The 19263-nt window shown below is 39.5% G+C and overlaps 1 protein-coding gene across 2 annotated transcripts in view; it reads left to right on the top strand.

The window, feature by feature from the left end:
• CPED1 (cadherin like and PC-esterase domain containing 1) overlaps positions 1-19263 on the top strand; it is a 221472-nt gene that overhangs the window by 86911 nt on the left and 115298 nt on the right. The window contains exons 9-15 of one of the 2 annotated variants that reach the window (XM_043495675.1): positions 1820-1904; positions 4063-4230; positions 6572-6676; positions 9527-9696; positions 13667-13726; positions 16504-16571; positions 16950-16994. In XM_043495675.1, coding sequence (XP_043351610.1) covers positions 1820-1904; positions 4063-4230; positions 6572-6676; positions 9527-9696; positions 13667-13726; positions 16504-16571; positions 16950-16994 — 701 coding nt within the window. The remainder of the gene's footprint in view (positions 1-1819; positions 1905-4062; positions 4231-6571; positions 6677-9526; positions 9697-13666; positions 13727-16503; positions 16572-16949; positions 16995-19263) is intronic. The other variant, XM_038387589.2, reaches the window with a different exon arrangement.

A 19263-nucleotide genomic window follows, 5' to 3' on the forward strand; every position in this document is an offset into this window, starting at 1 on the left:
TAAGAAGCTACCAATAAATAAATGGTAAGTTATTGTCACGTTCTTTATGGAAAATAGTTGAGTACACAGATTCTGCTGTTACAAAGAAACTGGTATTTCATACTTGGTATTAGAGTGAAATAATGTGGTTGGTGAATAGAGATTTTCAGCAGCAGGGACATCCGATCTTCTCAACTTGAGGGCCAAACATATTATTTCAGAAAAGGTCAAGGAGTTACAGTCAATACCTTGGGTCAGATTTGTGTCCTGTTCTGCTGCTCTTGTATTCCTCAGGCAGTACAAAGCGAGCAGAAACCTCCCACAAATGGGGGAGTTCCCAATGGATGTGGAGCTGGCATAGCTGCCTCCTGTGCTCCCGTACTTTGAGCCCCTAGCATAGAGGGTGTTGAGAGATGGAAGAGTGAGTTGCCAAAGCTTGTTGTACCTCAGCTGTCTCCATTTGGTATATGGCCTTTAGGGCACTGTAGCTGACTGGTGCAAATTAGAGCAGCCCCTGGCAGCTATAACCAGGGCTGGAGCAGGGAATTGCAGCTGATCTAAATATTAGCACAGTTTTAGAATACTGTCCTAAGTATTACACCTCATGAAGTATGCCTTAATAATACTGCATCACTTTTTTATAGGACGATTAGGTCATTGCAGTCATTCCTACTGGATTTTTTAGTTTTAAATGGACCAGATACTTCACTTTTTTATAGTAAATATACATGTTTTATACAGCTACTTGAGGACCTAGTTGTTTAGCAGCAATAACGCTCGTTATTTGTCCTAAAGTACTAGGAACAAAACTTTATAAAATATATTGTGTGTGTGTAAGAGAGAGACTGTGAATATAAATATAGAGTTATTTTAAGAGTTGTGCAAAACCAGCTAGTTTTGGTTCACATAGTTTCACCAAACCAAATTGATGCGTTGGCTGTTTTATGGAACATCCAAGTTTTCATGTAGTTCCAGGCGCGTATGAATCCAAAATCCCACCACGCAATTGCAGCAAAGACCATTGGGGTCACAATGAAACTCATGAGTTTTCCTATTACTCACTCTTATGTAACATCTGTTTTCCCCAAAATGTCATCCACCCAGTTGCAGAACCCCAAACCCTCCAGCAGGCACTTCCTCCCCCTATATCGTTCCCCTCCTCCAACACATCCCAAAACCCTCATGTACCACAGAATGCACTAACATTAACAGAGGAATGCCTAGATTAAAAAGACCCCATAACATTAGAAATCCCCATTCCATCCCCTGTCTGTGCTTGGTGCATCTGGTAGTGAATTAGGTCTCAGAGTAAAATAATGGGCTTCTGAAGCAGCAACAATGGATTAGATTTCTCAGCGCAGCTACTGCTAAATTGATTAGGGAATGAGTGGTGGGCAAGACTGTTTAACTATATCTTTAAAATAAAGTTAAAAACTGGCCAGTGTGTGTATGTGTGTGTATAACTCCTCTCTACTGGATGTATCAGAATCTATGTATCAGAAGTACTACATTGCTTATAGTCATGGAGGCTCTCCATTGCTAGAGGAACAGGGTTCTGTCCTCTCTTTCACTGTCCAGTCCTAGGTGGCCATGGATTTGTTACAATATTTTTAACACATAACCTATTTTACTGGGCCTGTTAAAAGAAACAACAGTGAAAAACAACATAATGGCTTGAAGTCGATAGGCCAGCATCTCAGCTGGTGTAAATAGTATCACTCCATTTAAGTCCATGAAACTGTGCTGATTTTCACCAGCTGAGGATCTAAACCTATCTGCGTGTAACTTTATTGACTTTTTCTCTTTTACTTACAGTTTTCACATGCCATATTCTTGTCATGTTTAATTTCAGATGCAATCTATGTTTTCAAATGTTAACCTTTGATATTGGGTTCAACACCTCCACATATCCAGTAGTTCTTGAGGTAAGCAAGTGCCAATCACATTTTTTAAAACAAGTAAGTGATCAGATGGATGATCAGGGGATTTATTTTCAGTATTTTAATTGTTTCCCCTTGTGTTAGGAGCTTTCCAAACCCAAAGGAAGGAACTGGCCCTTCTCAAAAGAGCATAGACTAAAAAGAAAAGTACAGTAGAGAATTGTCATTGATGATTGCCCCCAAACCACTAAGCAACTATGCACAAACGTATAAATAGATGTGTGAATACATTAGTAAGTGGAGTCTTGGGACTGGAAGAGTTGTTAAGGGACTATGGAATAATATTGACGTCTACAGCACTAAGATTTCAACAATATCTGTAAACAACCTGGCTAGGAAGCATTGTGGCCTAGTGGAGCAGGTACTGGCTATGGAATGGGGCTCAGTCTTGAGCTGTGCTAGAGACCAGCTTGGCATAGGTGACTGGAGGAGGCTGAGGTCTTGGGACTGACTGAAATATCTCCCAGTGCACGTCTAAATGCTGCCCTAAATTGTGCTAGCTTGTACTACTTCCCTAGAGGCCATTACGCATACAAAGATCTATGGAGCACAACATACTCTGAACTCCATCATGCTGACTTCCGCTCCCCAGACCACCCCGACATACCCTCTACACCATGAGGAAGAGGAATGTGGTAGAGAGCCCATTATGCCAGCTTTGTACCACCTACTATTCCCCCTCCGCAGATGAATTCTCAGCTGTCCCTTTAGGACAGCTTTCCAGCTGTTTTGCTCTGCTTCAGGGAATTTAAAAAAGCCGTGTCTTCTTTTGTCTGCACAAAAGAAAAAAAAGGAAAAATATACTTGAAAAATACCTAGGGACATTCCAGAAGCAAAATTTAAAAAATAAATCTTGATTAAAAAAAATCAATTTAGGTTGCTAAGCGAAATCTGTGTAGTTTCCTATTACATCATCTACAAAATGCAAAGAAATGAGTAGATATAGTAAACCTTGCACTGTCCACAAAATAAATATGAAGACATTGTTCTTACCAAGTATAAAGAAATGCATATTTCATCACAACTTAATAACCTCAAGTTGGATCCCAAATAAATACAGTACTTTCATCAGTAATCCTCAAATCAAAACCCTTTTGAAAACAGAAGTTCTCTCTACATGCTATAGACACATCTTGATCAGCATCAAATGGAAGTTAAAATAAATACATATTTTATATCATATTCTAGTAAATCACTAGTGATAAATGCTTTCCTATGAAAATATGTGTAACAACATTATTCTAAAAAAAGCAATTACAAGTACTTCTAAAAGAGATCTACTGTCAGCTACTAAATATTAACAGATATTAGTACAGTATTTCTTAAACACATTTGGATACAGAAGTAAAGAAAACAAGAATGTTATATATAAACCATGATAGATGTGAGTTGCAATTGTGTTAGGGTTGTAAAATGAATTTCTTTGATTGATAGAAATGATGTGATTGTTTATTATGTCTAATGTAAAATGTATGTCCTTAAGTATTCAAGTTATGCTCATTATTAAGCATTAAGAACTTGAGTTTTGTGTATAACATGTAGTCATTTAGCAATCTTCACTCTTTAATTTTTTGTTATATATTAAAAGGCTGGACATTATTTTTAAAATAGGCTGCAAAAACACACATTAATTTTTATATGACAGTGCTATGCTCTTCTCAGTGCACTAGAGGTCAGCAAACACTATGATGTGTAATTGTTACAGAAAATGAAGTACAGTATTTGCTGTAAAAAGAAAAGGAGGACTTGTGGCACCTTAGAGACTAACACATTTATTAGAGTATAAGCTTTCGTGAGCTACAGCTCACTTCATCGGATGTAGCTCACGAGAGCTTATGCTCTAATAAATGTGTTAGTCTCTAAGGTGCCACAAGTCCTCCTTTTCTTTTTACGGATACAGACTAACACGGCTGCTACTCTGAAACCTGTCAGTATTTGCTGTGTTACAATTCTGATTATTGTATCAGAAGTAATATACCTAAATAAAATACTACTACTTTATTTGTTTACATCTGTGTGCATTTAATTCCTTTTTTTATTCATACCTTTTGTGATTCCTCTGAATAAATAAATAAATCCATCTTAGATATATCGGGGAACACTGGATTTGATATAAAAACTACGTTAATTCATTTTTTTCAAGGTGCATGAACACTTTGACTTTCAAGTTGATGATGACTTGAATTTTGAGGACCAAACTGTAAAAGAATTCCTGCTTGAGGATACATTCAAGTTTCTCTTGTCTAATAAGTCTTCAGCTTCCAGTGTCCTTGAGGCTTTACAGAACATTTACAAATTAGCTGTGATTAAGGTACGAGTGGATTTCGTAAACATTTTTCTTATTACAAATTAATTGAAAATATTTAATTCTAAATGATAACCTTTTCTTTGTGAGGGCTTTTTTCTAAACTACAAAATGAAATATTTGTTCAATCAGAACTTTTTGGGGCTAGTCAGAGTTGTATGAAACTGTGAAAAACATATGTGACACCTTGCATGGAATTTTCTTTCTTTTTTTTTTTCATTTTCCAACCCTCAAGACTTCACATTTTCAAAGCTGCCATATTGTGAAATTCTGTGGTGTTTTCAAGTAAAACCAGTTTAGCTTAATAATGGGACCAAAGTATGCAGTTTTTGTGAAATGTTTGTGAATACTATTAGTTGTGAACTAATTTCAAATTATCTATAAAATGCAAAATGGTCACATTTCAGCACATCATATTTCTCTGCAAATACTTCACACACCCCTTTGTGCTAGTTATCTCTCACCAAATTCTCTCTTATGCCAAACTAACACTGAACACAGCAGACTTGGAAGAAGGAAGAGCTATCAGGAAGCTTGTTTGGTCTCCCCAATACTTTGCCTCAGCCCTGACTCAGGTTAGTGCAGCTAGGGGGCTGCTCTAACTTTCACCAGCTGGGTATGGTACCCAAGGGACTATGTACCAGCTAAAAATAGCCAAAGCAAATTGAACTCCACCTATGGTATGCAGCAGCAGATTCACATGGCTATGATATAGTTGTAGTGATGGTGGTGTGTAGTGTGGACTACCATGTTGAATGATCCCTTGCAAGTCTGCTTCTTTCAGCAAGAGTCAGTATGGGAAGATTTAGACTTCTTAAATTCCTCAAAATTGTATCTTTCAACCTGATTCGTGGTTGGCTGCATGCTCAGCTTCCTTTGACTGTAGCTTTTTATACCTACAAAAGCATACCTTCGTCTCTATGCTGGTCATTACCCCATCCTTGCAGTCGTCTTGTTCTCAACTGGTGCAAGACTGCAATTTGCTGGGATTGTCTAAGTATTTCCTTATTTGTGCCCAAATCAAACCTAATCAACAGATATTAAGAATATGCCATAAGTTTTGATGCTGAAAACTGTTCTTTCCTCTCCTCAGTTGTTTTTAATGGCCATGTTTCTGCTCCATATAAAAAGTTCTCATCACTTCTGCACTGGACACCCCTTTCTTAGTTGTCACACAGACATCCCACCACCTAAAGGCCTTTAAAGATGCTGAAATGCCATTGATGCAAGATTAATCTGACATGTTACTTCAGATATAGAACTTTCTGCTGTCAATCAACTACCCAGATAAATGAAACTATTCACCCATTCAGTGTCAGTGCCATCTACATGCAGTGTCAGCAGGTCATTTGTTTCCATTTTACAAGAGGCATACATAGTTTTGGTTTTATTACCATTGATCTTAAATCCCATAGATTCTGCAGTTTTTCAGAGCTCTTCCAGCCATCAGTTGTAGTTTGTCAGTAGTCTCTCCTAGTAAGGCAAGATCATCTGCATAATTGAAAGCCTCTAAAGACCAATCTTTAAATTTCACACCTTCTACTTTGGCCTCAATCAGTTTGTCATTAGATCATCTATTAGAACATTAAATAACATAGGCGAGAGTATTCATTCATCCCTGGCCTACTCCTGACTCAACTGGAAACCAGTCTGTAATACAGCCGTTGACCCTCACACAGCTAAATGTATGGTGGTACAGTTCTTCCACTCACCGCACTATGTCCTCAGTCACACCCTGCTGATGTAGCAGTATCCACAGTGCTTCTGTGGTCAAAAGTGGCTGTAAAGTCTATACACATGTTGTTAACTTCCTTTTGTTGTTCTATTCATTTTTCAGTAACATGCAGAGCATGTGTAGCGGAATGTAGATTGATCTGTACAGAAACCATGGTGACTGTCTCTCATTTTTTGGTTGAAACAGTATTTCAATCAATTCAGTAATATGATTGTAAACACCTTTCCTGGGATTGACAGCAGTGTTATTCTCCTATGATTCAAGCAAGCTGATAGCTCTCTCATCCCCAGGGTATGTCTACACTGCAATTGGACATGTGATTGCAGCTCATATAGGCAGACCCATGCTAGCTTTAGTCTAGTTAGAGCATCTAAAAATAGCAGCAAAGATGTGGTGGCAATGATCCTGGTGGGGACACATACCCAGGTTTCCAGGTGGACTTGTATATCCTGCACTGAAGCTTGTGCCATTGTATCTTCACTATTACTTTTAGCTGCACTAGCTATATCAAAGCTAGCTTGGGTATGCCTATACGAGCTGCAATCGCACATCCACTTGCAGTGTAGACGTACACCTAGTGTGCACCAGCTACTGCTGTCCTTTCTTTTGCAGGATGAAAAGTACCAGAAGGAATATGAGCAATGTCTGTCTTTAGAAGAGATAAATTCAATGATTCATTTTATAAAAGAGCTGAAGAGTATGGGACAATTTGAGCTGGTAAAGTAAACATTATTATTGTGTATTTTTTGGTATTGTGCAATTTCCTTTGATGTGATATCATAGTAGTTCAACTGTAAGTTATTTAAGAAGAAAGTGTTTCTACTTTTTAAATCTTTGAAAACATTATGGATTTATTTTCTTATTTCTTATTTAAATAAATGCTAAAATGGTCAGAATTCAGGTACTTTTCTTTAAGACATCATAAAATCATGATTGATTTAATAACGATACAACAGAACAGAATTGTAGTACATTACAAGTTTTTAATTTTTAAGAAGGATGCTATCACGTGCCTAAAGTTTAGTACATGTGTAACTGCAATATCGGAGCCTATGCTTTAGATATGATGTGATGGTGTGATGCAGAGGGAGGCAGCAAACAGTGAGAGAGGATGGAATGGGAAAGAATGAAGTTTACAGCAGTAACATCATGTGGATACTCAGTTTGGTCATGCGTATGTCTTGTGGATTCTGCCAATTCTTCCTAAAATAAAAACAAGGAGGATAATAGGATAAGAGAGAATGTCAGACTCATTTCTTGTGGAGCTCACAGAAAAGGTGAATGGTCTGAGGTTTACAAATGAGAGAAGGAAAGGGCTTGATGAATCAATTAGGTACGAAATGTGTAGGGCTTGATAGAAGTCTTGAAGACACTTACGAGAAAAATGAACAAATGTGGCCCCGAGGCTGGCATTAGTGGTGAAATAGGCAAGAGGTGATGTGTTAAAAGATGAGGTCAGATAGCTGTAGAGTTATGTAGGACCTCAAAGGTGAGGACAGGAAGTTTAAATTCAATGCAATGGAGAAGATTGGAGGGGGTCAGTGGAGAGATTTAAAGAGGGGGGACATGGTCTGAATGACATAGTAAGAAAAACATTTTGGAGCCCACATTCCATATGGAGAGGTGGGGACGATGTGGGTATTGGGAAGGCTGGAGAGGAGGTGGTTGAGAGATGAAATGAGGAAAACCTGGGAAGAAATGTCAAAGAGGCAGAATGAGGCATGAGATGAGGGATTGGAAGGAGGGAGATAGATTAGGAGTCATCAGCATAGCCATCTGTGTGAGCAGATATTGCACTTAATGTGTAATGGGGAAAAAAGGAGGGTACCATTGAGAGATCCTGAGGAAATCCCCCCAAAGCAGGTGTGGGGAAGGAGGAAAGATTCTGAAGGACCAATCAGCTGGGTAGGAAGACTTCCAAGAGAGAATAGTACCAAGGAAGCCGAGGAGGGATAAAATGTCAACAGTTTTAAAGGCAGTGGGGAGATCCAGAAGAATGAGCATGGAGTACAGCTGCTGAGATTTGGGTAGGAAGAGATGAATGGAAATGTTTGTTGAGTATGTATTCGGGGGGAGAGGGTGGTCTAGAATAGAGTTGGGGGGGGGGAATTAAGGGAATGGTTGTAAATGGGTCATTCAATGATTTTAGAGGTAAAGAGAGAGGGAGCTGGAGAGGTAGTTGGCAAAAGTAATAGTATCAGGGGTCAGTTTTTTGAGACTTGAGGAACCAGACCATTCTGGTACTTGGAGCAGAAGGAGCCAGAGGACAGTGAGACGTCAAGGGTGAGATGGAGGAAGGAATGACACTGGTGTAGAGGTGGGGCAGGTGGAGGGATTGGAAAAAGTACAAGACCCTTTAGTGACAGTAGAAAAGTATGCTGGGGATGAAAAGGAGGAGAAGGAGAGTAGGGAAGGAGTAGGGAGGTCATAAGAGATGTTGTCAGTTTTCTTCTTGAAATCAGTGAGATCCTGGGCATAGAGGGTGGAGGATGTAGGAGAATGAGATGGTTTTAGGAAGATGTCAGTGGCCATTAATAAAAGTTGGGGTTTATATGCCTGGAACTCAATAAGGGCGAGGCAGAGCTGCAAGGAAGGTGGCAGAAAAGAAGGCTCGAGAACAAATCTGTGTCTAGGAAGTCTGCCTGATGTCTGGATCTCTGCCAGAGAGGTGGGATGAGCAACAGGGCTGGGGACTGGTGGGTAAATTATATGGGGGGAAAGAGGGACAAAGGAGTCAAGGATAGAGAGAGTGGTGTTAATGGACTTAACAACTGATTAGTGGAGGCGAAGGAAGAGTAGCAAGTATTGGGACACAGAGCATCAGAGAAGTCACGGGCATTAAGGGATTGAAGGTCCTGGAAGGTCATGGGACAGATGGAGGTGAGTGATGGTATAGGAAATGATTTGGTAGCAACAAAGAGGAAATTCAGTAATGAAAGAAAGGGAGTTCTGCTTAGTGATGGCAAGGTCTATGGCATGGTCTTTTGGTTCAGGGAAGAGTTCATCTCAGTTTGAAAGTCAAATAAGCAAGACACAGAAGACTGAGGGATAAGGCTTCTGCTTCGGGACCAGTAAGCATGGTTTTGCAAGACATGATAATCAGCATAACTTTGGGAATATATCTTAATATGAATGTTAGGATATTCTATTAAACACATGTAATCTGTTCCTAATTTTTCTTAGGTTTCAGAGTAGCAGCCATGTTAGTCTGTATTCGCAAAAAGAAAAGGAGTACTTGTGGCACCTTAGAGACTAACAAATTTATTAGAGCATAAGCTTTCGTGAGCTACAGCTCACTTCATCGGATGCAACCGATGAAGTGAGCTGTAGCTCACGAAAGCTTATGCTCTAATAAATTTGTTAGTCTCTAAGGTGCCACAAGTACTCCTTTAATTTTTCTTAGCTTCCTTGTTATATTTTACATATATAGTATGCATTTCACTTATTGTAATGGTTTGCAGGACCAGACCCTGATTTAGTGATTTAGTCAGAGATATAAAGGAAAAATCTATGAAAAAGTGTTTTTACCTTTACTAATCTGACCCATATCAACTTTCTCTCTTTCAGCTTTTCCCATCTTCTGCACCCAAGATTCAAACTTTGCTGCATGACGTTTATCACATGGTAGACCCAATGGGAAAGCTTGGGTCAGTCCTGACAGTACATTGGTTTCTTTCCAATTTACTTGAGCAGTTCCAGTTCATGAATAAAGAGGTGCATCCAAATCTCTCAGGATGGTAAGATGGTATTAGATAATATTTCTAGCGCCAGATCCTCAGCTGGTGGAAACCAGTGTAGCTCCACTGACTTTAGGGGAGCTTTTGACTTAAGAGGGGCTATGCCAATTAACGCCAGCCAAGGCACTGGCTCAGTGTTTCTTATGATGGTGTGTTGGGAGGTATTCCTTTGTTAAGGTTGATCTGAATTTCCTGATAAATCCAGTTTTGGATCCTTTTCTCCCCCTTCTAATACACAGGATTATTGGTGGCAAAATTGGGGTTGGGGGGGTAGAATTTTTCTAGTAGAGTTGAAGTGGATTTTCTGAATTACTACACCCTGAAAATAGGGATGTTTACTAGAGTTCAAAAGGTCTCCTGCTCCTTACCTTCAATTTTGAAGCCAAAACAAGAAAGAAGGCAGGAGATAAAAACTTGGGCCAAGATATTCAGAGGTGACGAGTGATTTTAGGTTGTCACAGATTTTGAATGCCCCACTTGAGACACCTTCCTCTGAAAATCTAATTTTAAACGCAACTCTAACTTTTAACGTTATTAAGATTTCAAATAATAATATCAGAATGGCATGTTGACCGCAGTGGGCTTAAATTATGATTGTGACCGCTGTAGTCTTAAACTTTCACTTGAAATAAATAAATAAAAATAAGTCTTCAGCCTTTCCCATGTGGAAACAGACTTTAAAATGTAAGCCAATTGTTTGTCAGTGGGAAAAAGGACATTTTTTCAACCAAAATTGAAAAAAAAGTTACTTATACACAAGGTTTTGTGAATTATGATTTATTAAAAAAAAATAGAAGGGTTTGTCACAGTTAGAAAATTCATCAAAGGCTTGGGGTCCTTTTAGGGCTGTCAAGTGATTTAAAAAATTAATCACGATTAATGGTGAGATTAAAAAATTAATTGTGATTAATCGCAGTTTTAATCGCACTGTTAAACATTATTAAAATACCATTATTTAAATGTTTTGGGGTTTTCTATATTTTGCAATATAGGGTCAGGGCTCGGAGCTTCAACCTTGCATAGGGTATGGGACATCAGCCCCCCTCAGGGCATGAGGTACAGGGCTCCAGCCCCCCTTGAGGCTCAGGGCTCCAGCCACTATCAGGGTTTGGGGCGTGGGGCTCTTGCCCTCCCCACTACCCCGGCACCTGGGAAGCTGTGGGCTGGATCTTCCTCAGCTCCCCACCCCCCGCCAATGCCTCCTGCCCACACACAGATATGCGATTAATGCATCAAAAATTAACATATTAATTTTGCTTTCAGTTAATTGCAGGTGTTAACTCCAATTAATTGACAGACCTAGTGGTTTTTTTTTTTTACTAGATCATTACTAACTACAATATTCTTGTATGGATTCCTACCACCTTCCTTAGTTGATGATGTGTAGTTTCCATTTTAACATCATCTTAACAAAGTTTTTTGGCTGGAAAGAACAAAAATAATGGTATTGTAATTTTGGTACTCTATGTATTTCTTCTAAAGCTGAGGAAATTCATGTTTATTGTCCATACTCATTTTCTCCTTGTTGATGACATTGAATGCAAGTGTACAGCTCACCTCCTGGTAATGGAGGTGACTTGCATGTATTGTATACATTGTGAAATAGTTAGAGGTCCAGTTTCTGTTTATTTCATTCCACAAATTCTGAGTGATATTGTACAAACAAAAATAGTAAGATATTTCTTCTTACTTGGGGAATTTTGTCTGCAGAGGTATCATAGGATAACCACTGAACAAGGGGGCTACTGTAGGGATTCCTAAATTCTAATTCTGACTCTTCCACTGATTCATTCAAGTCATCCATGACTTGCTTTCTGTAAGTCAATTATCTTCTGGGTCTCAAATTTCCCCTCTATAAAATGGGGATTAATACTTCCCTACCACCTGGGGTAATTAATGTTTTCATGGTGCTTTGACAAAGTACAGTGTTATATAAGTGCTAAGGATTATTATTATTATTATTATTATTACTATTATTGCTAGCTAATTAATGAACTGCAATTCAAAGATGTAGCTGCTCACATTCAGAAATAATCTCTTGCCAGTTTGCCAAAATATTTAGCCTTGCATATCAAGACATACCAACCTTTAACACTTTCAGTTCTAATCTAGGCTTTACTACTCACTTGCATTGAGCAAGGCCTTTAACTTCTTTTTTTCTTCAAGTTGGACATTTTTGTAGGTGTATATATGTGCATGTGCCGTTATCTGTTATTATATGACACAGGTCAGCCTGCCTGTTCATATATTTGTACCCTCTAATGGCTAATCTAATTGAGCTGTTCCGTTAGCTCACTGAATAGAAGTTTGTGTTTTGGAAGTGGTAAGTAGGGCTGGCCAGAAAAGATTTCTGTTTCACAAAAAAAAATTGAAGTTTCAACATTTGGTTCCATTCTGAGGTGGAACAAACCCAACTTCTTTCAAATTGTTTCATCACAAAAAGGGTGGTGGTGGCTCTCATCAGAATAACCAATAGCCCACTTGTAGGTCACTCAGTTGGGGTCTGGGAGACCCAGGTTCAAATCCCTGCTTTCCTTGATTTGGAGCATGGGTCTTTGAACCTGGATCTTTCACATCCTAGCTGAGCATCCTGTCTATTCAATGAGTTATAAAGTCATTCACTGACTCTCTCAATCTCCACCTGCAAGAAGTGTTCCACTTTGTATAAATACATGTTCATTGGGCGAGCAAGAGAGACTCTAGCCCAGGGCTTCAAGCATTCACCCTAGAATGTGGGAGACCCAGGTTTGAGTCCCTGCACCAGAATCATGTGCAGGACCCATCTTTTGGTTTTGACAGACTTTTGTGGGGGAGGCTTCTCAGATCCAGGATGGAATTTCTGGTCAAAACAGAGAGAGGCACCTGCCGATAGCAAGGTGGTTAGAGCACTCAGCTGGGGTATGGGAGATCCAAGTTCACATCCTTGCTCCAAATCTGGCAGAGACGTGAACTGGGATGTCCCAGGGAATGCCCTCATGTAATGCATCCGATGAAGTGAGCTGTAGCTCACGAAAGCTTATGCTCTAATAAATTTGTTAGTCTCTAAGGTGCCACAAGTACTCCTTTTCTTTTTGCGAATACAGACTAACACGGCTGCTACTCTGAAACCTTTCTCTTATCAGAAATTCCATCCTCAACCCGAGAAACCTTCCCAATGAACATTCAATTGAAGCCAATATGTTTCCATGAAATTTTTCAGTTGCGACAAATTGGCATTTTCTCATGAAAAAATGTTGCCATGAACAACCATTGACTCTATCCCTCATTGTTACACTTACTCGATTGTCCAGCACCTGTGTTGTCTGTGGGTATGTCTATGCGGCAGAAAAAAAGAAAAAGGTGTGTTCTTAACTACGATTAAAATAGCAGTGAAGACATGAAAACTTGGCCTTTAACTTGGGTTAGCAGCTAGAGTTCAACCCCAGGCTCCCCTACATATTTGCTAACCCGAGTAAGGAACACACTTCTTTTTTGGCAGTGTAGACATACCCACTATATAAATGGCTATGAATGCTTGAAAACTGAAAAGATGTGAGTTAAGCTTCACCCCAAGGCCACCTGTTTAAGCATTTTGTTTAAACTTTAAGCTTTCCTGAGGGTCATAGCCTTGATGAATTTTGGTCAAAAGGACTGTTATCCTGACTTTCATAGATTTGGGCCAAATTTTTAATGGGCTCCTTAATTGTTCCCACTTATCGGAATATGCAAGATCTGTGGTTTCTTGTACAAACTGGCAACTGCATGACCAGCTACCCCTTATGGATGTATAAATGGACAGTTGGGGAGGCTCCCTGAAAAATTTCCTCTTGATTTAGATTTTGTATCTTACTGCTCATGAAACCAGAGAATGAAGACCCTATTCAAAGGAGTTTACTGGTCAGCATTACTCACCCACATTTCCATCTATATGATTATTTGCAATTTTAACATCCCCAGTGAAGTTAGTGAATTCTCTGCCTTTCTTCCACAGGAAAATCAAGAAGAGTTCCAGAAACTCATCTAGGACTACCATGAAATGGTCAAAGCCTGGGTGAGAATGAACAAATAGTGAACTTGTAATGCCTGTCATTACATCTGTGAACACTATCTTTGAAGGAGCCTGTGAACATGAACAGCTATAGGGCAGTTTCTGGGGAGCACAAGCCCAACACACATACACAGATCTGCTAAGTGCCGGCAGTGGGGAAATTAGTTGCCACTTTTCCTATCTCGGTGGGATAATCCTAAATTCTTTGACTTCTGATGTCAGACTGGCAATGATTCATTTTAATGGTCCTTTCTGCAAGTCTCATTAAAACATTTGTGGGGGTTAGCCACAAAGTAAGATTTCACCATCTTTGCCCCACCCACCACACACACACACACATATAGAAAGTGGATTTATGTCTTTTAAAATCATAAACTGATGAACAATAGGCTTCTCTGGCAATTCAATTCTTCAAGAGGACTTCAAAGGGAATGTTATGGGGGGAAACATATGAATCCTGAAAGGACCCCCCTTGAATCTCTTCATCTGTCATTTCTCATTGTCAGTCTATACAGGGTTTGCATAGGGAAGAGCTTATTGTAAATCTACCTTGCCAGCCTCCAGTCATGTCCAAAAATGGATTTGATGCATTGTAAGAGGAAATCTGCTGAATTAACAACTTTGGAGTTGGTGACATATTCCTGAGTAAAAAGAAAAGGAGGACTTGTGGCACCTTAGAGACTAACAAATTTATTTGAGCATAAGCTTTCGTGAGCTACAGCTCTCTTCATCGGATGCATTCAGTGGAAAATACAGTGGGGAGATTTATATACACAGAGAACATGAAACAATGGGTCTTACCATACACACTGTAATGAGAGTGATCAAGTAAGGTGAGCTATTACAAACGGGGGGAGGGGAAAGAACCTTTTGTAGTGATAATCAAGGTGGGCCATTTCCAGCAGTTGACAAGAACTTCCTGGACACTACGGTGCTAATAAGCGATGGTCACATAAACACCACTCTATACTGGAAACCTACTGACCGCTATGCTTACCTACAGGCCTCCAGCTTTCATCCAGACCACACCACATGATCCATTGTTTACAGCCAAGCTCTAAGATACAATGTCATTTGCTCCAACCCTTCAGACAGAGACAAACATCTACAAGATCTCTATCAAGCATTCTTACAACTACAGTACCCACCTGCTGAAGTGAAGAAACAGATTGACAGAGCCAGAAGAGTACCCAGAAGTTACCTACTACAGAACAGGCCCAACAAAGAAAATAGCAGAACGCCACTTGCCATCACCTTCAGCCCCAACTAAAACCTCTCCAGCGGATCATCAAGGATCTACAACCTCTACTGAAGGACTACCCATCGCTCTGACAGATCTTGGGAGACAGGCCAGTCCTTGCTTACAGACAGCCCCCCAATCTGAAGCAAATACTCACCAGCAACCACACAACAGAACCACTAACCCAGGAACCTATCCTTGCAACAAAGCCTGTTGCCAACTGTGTCCACATATCTATTCAGGGGACACCATCATAGGGCCTAATCACATCAGCCACACTATCAGAGGTCATTCACCTGCACATCTACCAATGTGATATATGCCATCATGTACCAGCAATGTCCCTCTGCCATGTACATTGGTCAAACTGGACAGTCTCTACGTAAAAGAATAAATGAACACAAATCAGACGTCAAGAATTATAACATCCAAAAACCAGTCGGAGAACACTTCAATCTCTTTGGTCACTCAATTACAGACTTAAAAGTTGCAATTCTTCAACAAAAAAACTTCAAAAACAGACTCCAACGTGAGACTGCTGAATTGGAATTAATTTGCAAACTGGATACAATTAACTTAGGCTTGAATAGAGACTGGGAGTGGATGGGTCATTACACAAAGTAAAACTATTTCCCCATGTTTACTTCCTCCTTTCCCCCCCCCCCCCGCTGTTCCTCAGATGTTCTTGTCAACTGCCGGAAATGGCCCACCTTGATTATCACTACAAAAGGTCCCCCCTCCGCCCCTGCGCTCCTGCTGGTAATAGCTCACCTTACCTGATCACTCTCGTTACAGTGTGTATGGTAACACCCATTGTTTCATGTTCTCTGTGTATATAAATCTCCCCACTGTATTTTCCACTGAATGCATCCGATGAAGAGAGCTATAGCTCACGAAAGCTTATGCTCAAATAAATTTGTTAGTCTCTAAGGTGCCACAAGTCCTCCTTTTCTTTTTGCGGATACAGACTAACATGGCTGCTACTCTGAAACCTATTCCTGAGTAGTTGCAGATAGCTACTTCATTTGATAAAGTAAGAAGGTGTATGAATTCTAGCTTTAGGCATGTAATTTGGTTTTGGATTAGCAAGTATATAGTCTAATATTACTTCTGTCTGCTTCATTCCAATGTATAAATCCATACTAACCTAAATTCAGTCATGTACCAGTTACTCAAGTCTTTACTTGTCTTAAAGAAATTGTTTTTGTACAAATGGGTAAAAAAGTAAGGTACAAGCAATTTGAAAGCTTTTGTTCTTGGATACCCCTCCCCTTCCAGTTTTCCTCCCTATTAAGCTGCACTCTTGAGATTCATTTCTGCTTTTCTCCTTTTCTTGCTATGGGCAATTGTTTACTACGGGCTGTGAGTTTCCCATCATGCTCATTTCAGGTAAGATTGCTGGTATTGGTAATGTGAGTGCAAGAAGTGCCTCTTTCTGTTCAGAAAACTACAGTACCATGCCCCACGCCAAGGGAGACAGGAATTTTTAAAACGTGTTCCTCTCATTGATCTAGAAATGTCTTTACTATTGCATTGATAGGAATTCTTTCCCAGAAAAAGAAGGTGTTAAACAAAGAACTCCTTTCAACGTAATGAAAAATCAGAAAGGTAGGACATCAGACTGGTTTACTTGTAATATACCATATGCTTTTCCTGTTTGTTCCAAATATCTGGGAATGTCTGTGGTTCAGATGAACTGATGTGTTTCTTACATTTGTGCTTTCCAGTTAGATGGTTGTGGCTCATTTACTAAACATAAAAGGCTGAATTCTATCTCCCTAACTCATGAAAGTTGTTCCGTGGACTCCAGTGGGAGTAGAGCAGGCAGCATATGGCCCAAACTGAAATAAATACAAGTGTCCCCTTTTATTTGTATAATTCAGTTATGTGTGGAGGGAGAGGGTTGTTTTCTTTGGGTTCTGCAAATAGAGGTTGCATGCAGTGTGTAGAGTAGAACACAGTTAATTGTTTCTGTTTGCCCTGTAGAATTGCATTTTTCCAATGAGACTAAAGAAAGGCATTGCAGTCATGGTAAGTCAAGATCTATATCTTTGTACTGACAGAACATGTGAACTTTATGTAAAAGGTGGCACTGCTTTAACACATTTTTTATAGTGTCTGTGCAACTTTCTTCAGGGAATGGAGTGCCTTTAGGCCCTTAATAATGAAACATGGTTTATTAAGTAGCCAGAATGTTTATGAATCCATCAATAATGAGTCAGCTATGCAAAGTAACTCTCAAGCACAAAGTTAGCCATTGTTATGTTTACATTCTAATGTTAATATTTGGACATTCATTGATCTCAAAGCCCTTATGGTTTTTCTTCTGGGTATACCACTGACTGTCAAGTAGACAGTTTTTCAAGGACAGTTATAGTTTCTCCTTTTGCATGCAGTTGTTCTTATGAAATGGCCTTTTAAACTTTAAATTTTTGGGTGCTCAACTATCATACAGGTTATTAGTTCAGTGCTTAACCCTTCCTGATCAAGTAATATCTGTTCAGGAATACAATATTTGTGGTTCTTTTGTGATGTAGAATGAAATACTTAAATATAAAATTAGAGACACACTCAATAGTTTTTTTTCTTTCAACCTGCATTTACACTTGCTTCATATCCCTCACCACCATTAGTCATCCAGAACTCCATTCAACTACAAATATATCATTGTACAGGCGGACCTCTTTATTGCTATATCCAGGTGAAATTATGTGAGACCCAGAACAGTGCACATAGAGCTGTCAGGACATTTGTCTTATTCAGGGGTACAGTCAGCTGAGTATCAGGCCAAAACAAAAGAAAGCCTTAGGGTGTTGCTCAGGGGATGAAGAGCTCATCTAAATGAGCTCTGGGCATCCCACACTTTAGAACATTACTACTACCTTTTCAGCGTCTAGTGCTCTTTTCCCCTTTGTCTAACTGAGGCTGTATTGTCTATGAGAGTTATTCTGGGAGAGGGAGACAAATCCTGCATAGGGATGAAGAATTTTCATCCCAATGGGCCTCATCTCCTCTCTGCTCCTGTCTAATCTTGGAGCTCAGCCAGGGAGATGTCAGTTCCAGGCCAAGAACATTCCTATCCTGGCTGACTGACACCATGATTTCACCCCTCTCATAAGATTTTTCTTTCAAAGGTACCCCTCCCTCCAGCTGCTTTAATTCTTAAGGCTATTAATGATTTCTCAAGGAATAAGCATACATCCTGAAATGATCTGTGCATTACATAGGCCATATAGACTCTTGGGGAACTCAGGAGTGCGTCTTATATCTTTTGAACACTTACTTTCCCTCAACCCTCTATGTTGTACATTTTGAATATGACCTGTTCTCTGGGGAATTTGGCCCAAATTCTGCTCTCAGTTAAACCAGTGTAACTCTGGAGTAACAGCATTAACTCTATTTACAACATTGTAATCTGAGAACTGAACATGGCCCTTTTGTGTTACTCTCCAGTTAAATTCACCCTCGTGGACAGGGCCCACACAGGGCCCTGTGTACTATTTAAGCCCTCTTAAGCCACATACTAAGCTTCCAGATTCACTCAGCTATTTGAGGGAAAGAGTTTACTGGATGGAATGTTTGCAGAAGCAGCCAGTTATAATTGAATATTGGAGAATATTCAGAAAAAGCAAATGTAGCAATCTGATTCTAACAGATCAGATTAAAATAGGTGCAAGAAATTTGTCACAGACGAGCTACAGGCAAATAATAATTCACAGAAATCATTTGTCAGATAATGCAGAATAATGAGTGTGTTTGAGAAAATCATGATTTTTATGGATTGTCCACAAACAGAAAAAGAGGTGCAGTTTGTTGAATGAGGATTCTTTATAAATTATTCACCCTGATGTATAAATGATCCCATGAGTCTAGATGTCACCCACGTGATCAGTTCTTATGAGCAGTAAGCGTGTTTCCAACAGATTGATTTTTTCCTGGCAACTACACATATACATAAGCCCTGCACATAGGCTGGTACATATCTACATTGGTTGTGAATTTCTGTCATTAAACTCATGTACATATTAATTAATCCATTGGAGACAGGATTTTCTGACCTTAATCCTTAAATTTTCAGTGCCTTAGTCAAGCTTTTCGTTTTGTGACTCCTACTAAAGTCATTGGGCAGAAAATGATAAAAGCCCTGCGCAGGTCTGAAAATTTACCCCAAGTGCCAATACAAAATCCATTAATGCCTTGCAGCAATAGACTCAGCATGGCTATGAGTTAATGAATCTCACCATTGATCATTTAACAGCCTGCCAGCAGTTACTTATTATTTTAAAATGTCCATATGTTT

The sequence above is a fragment of the Dermochelys coriacea genome, chromosome 1, assembly GCF_009764565.3.
Source record: "Dermochelys coriacea isolate rDerCor1 chromosome 1, rDerCor1.pri.v4, whole genome shotgun sequence".
Lineage (NCBI taxonomy): Eukaryota > Metazoa > Chordata > Testudines > Dermochelyidae > Dermochelys > Dermochelys coriacea.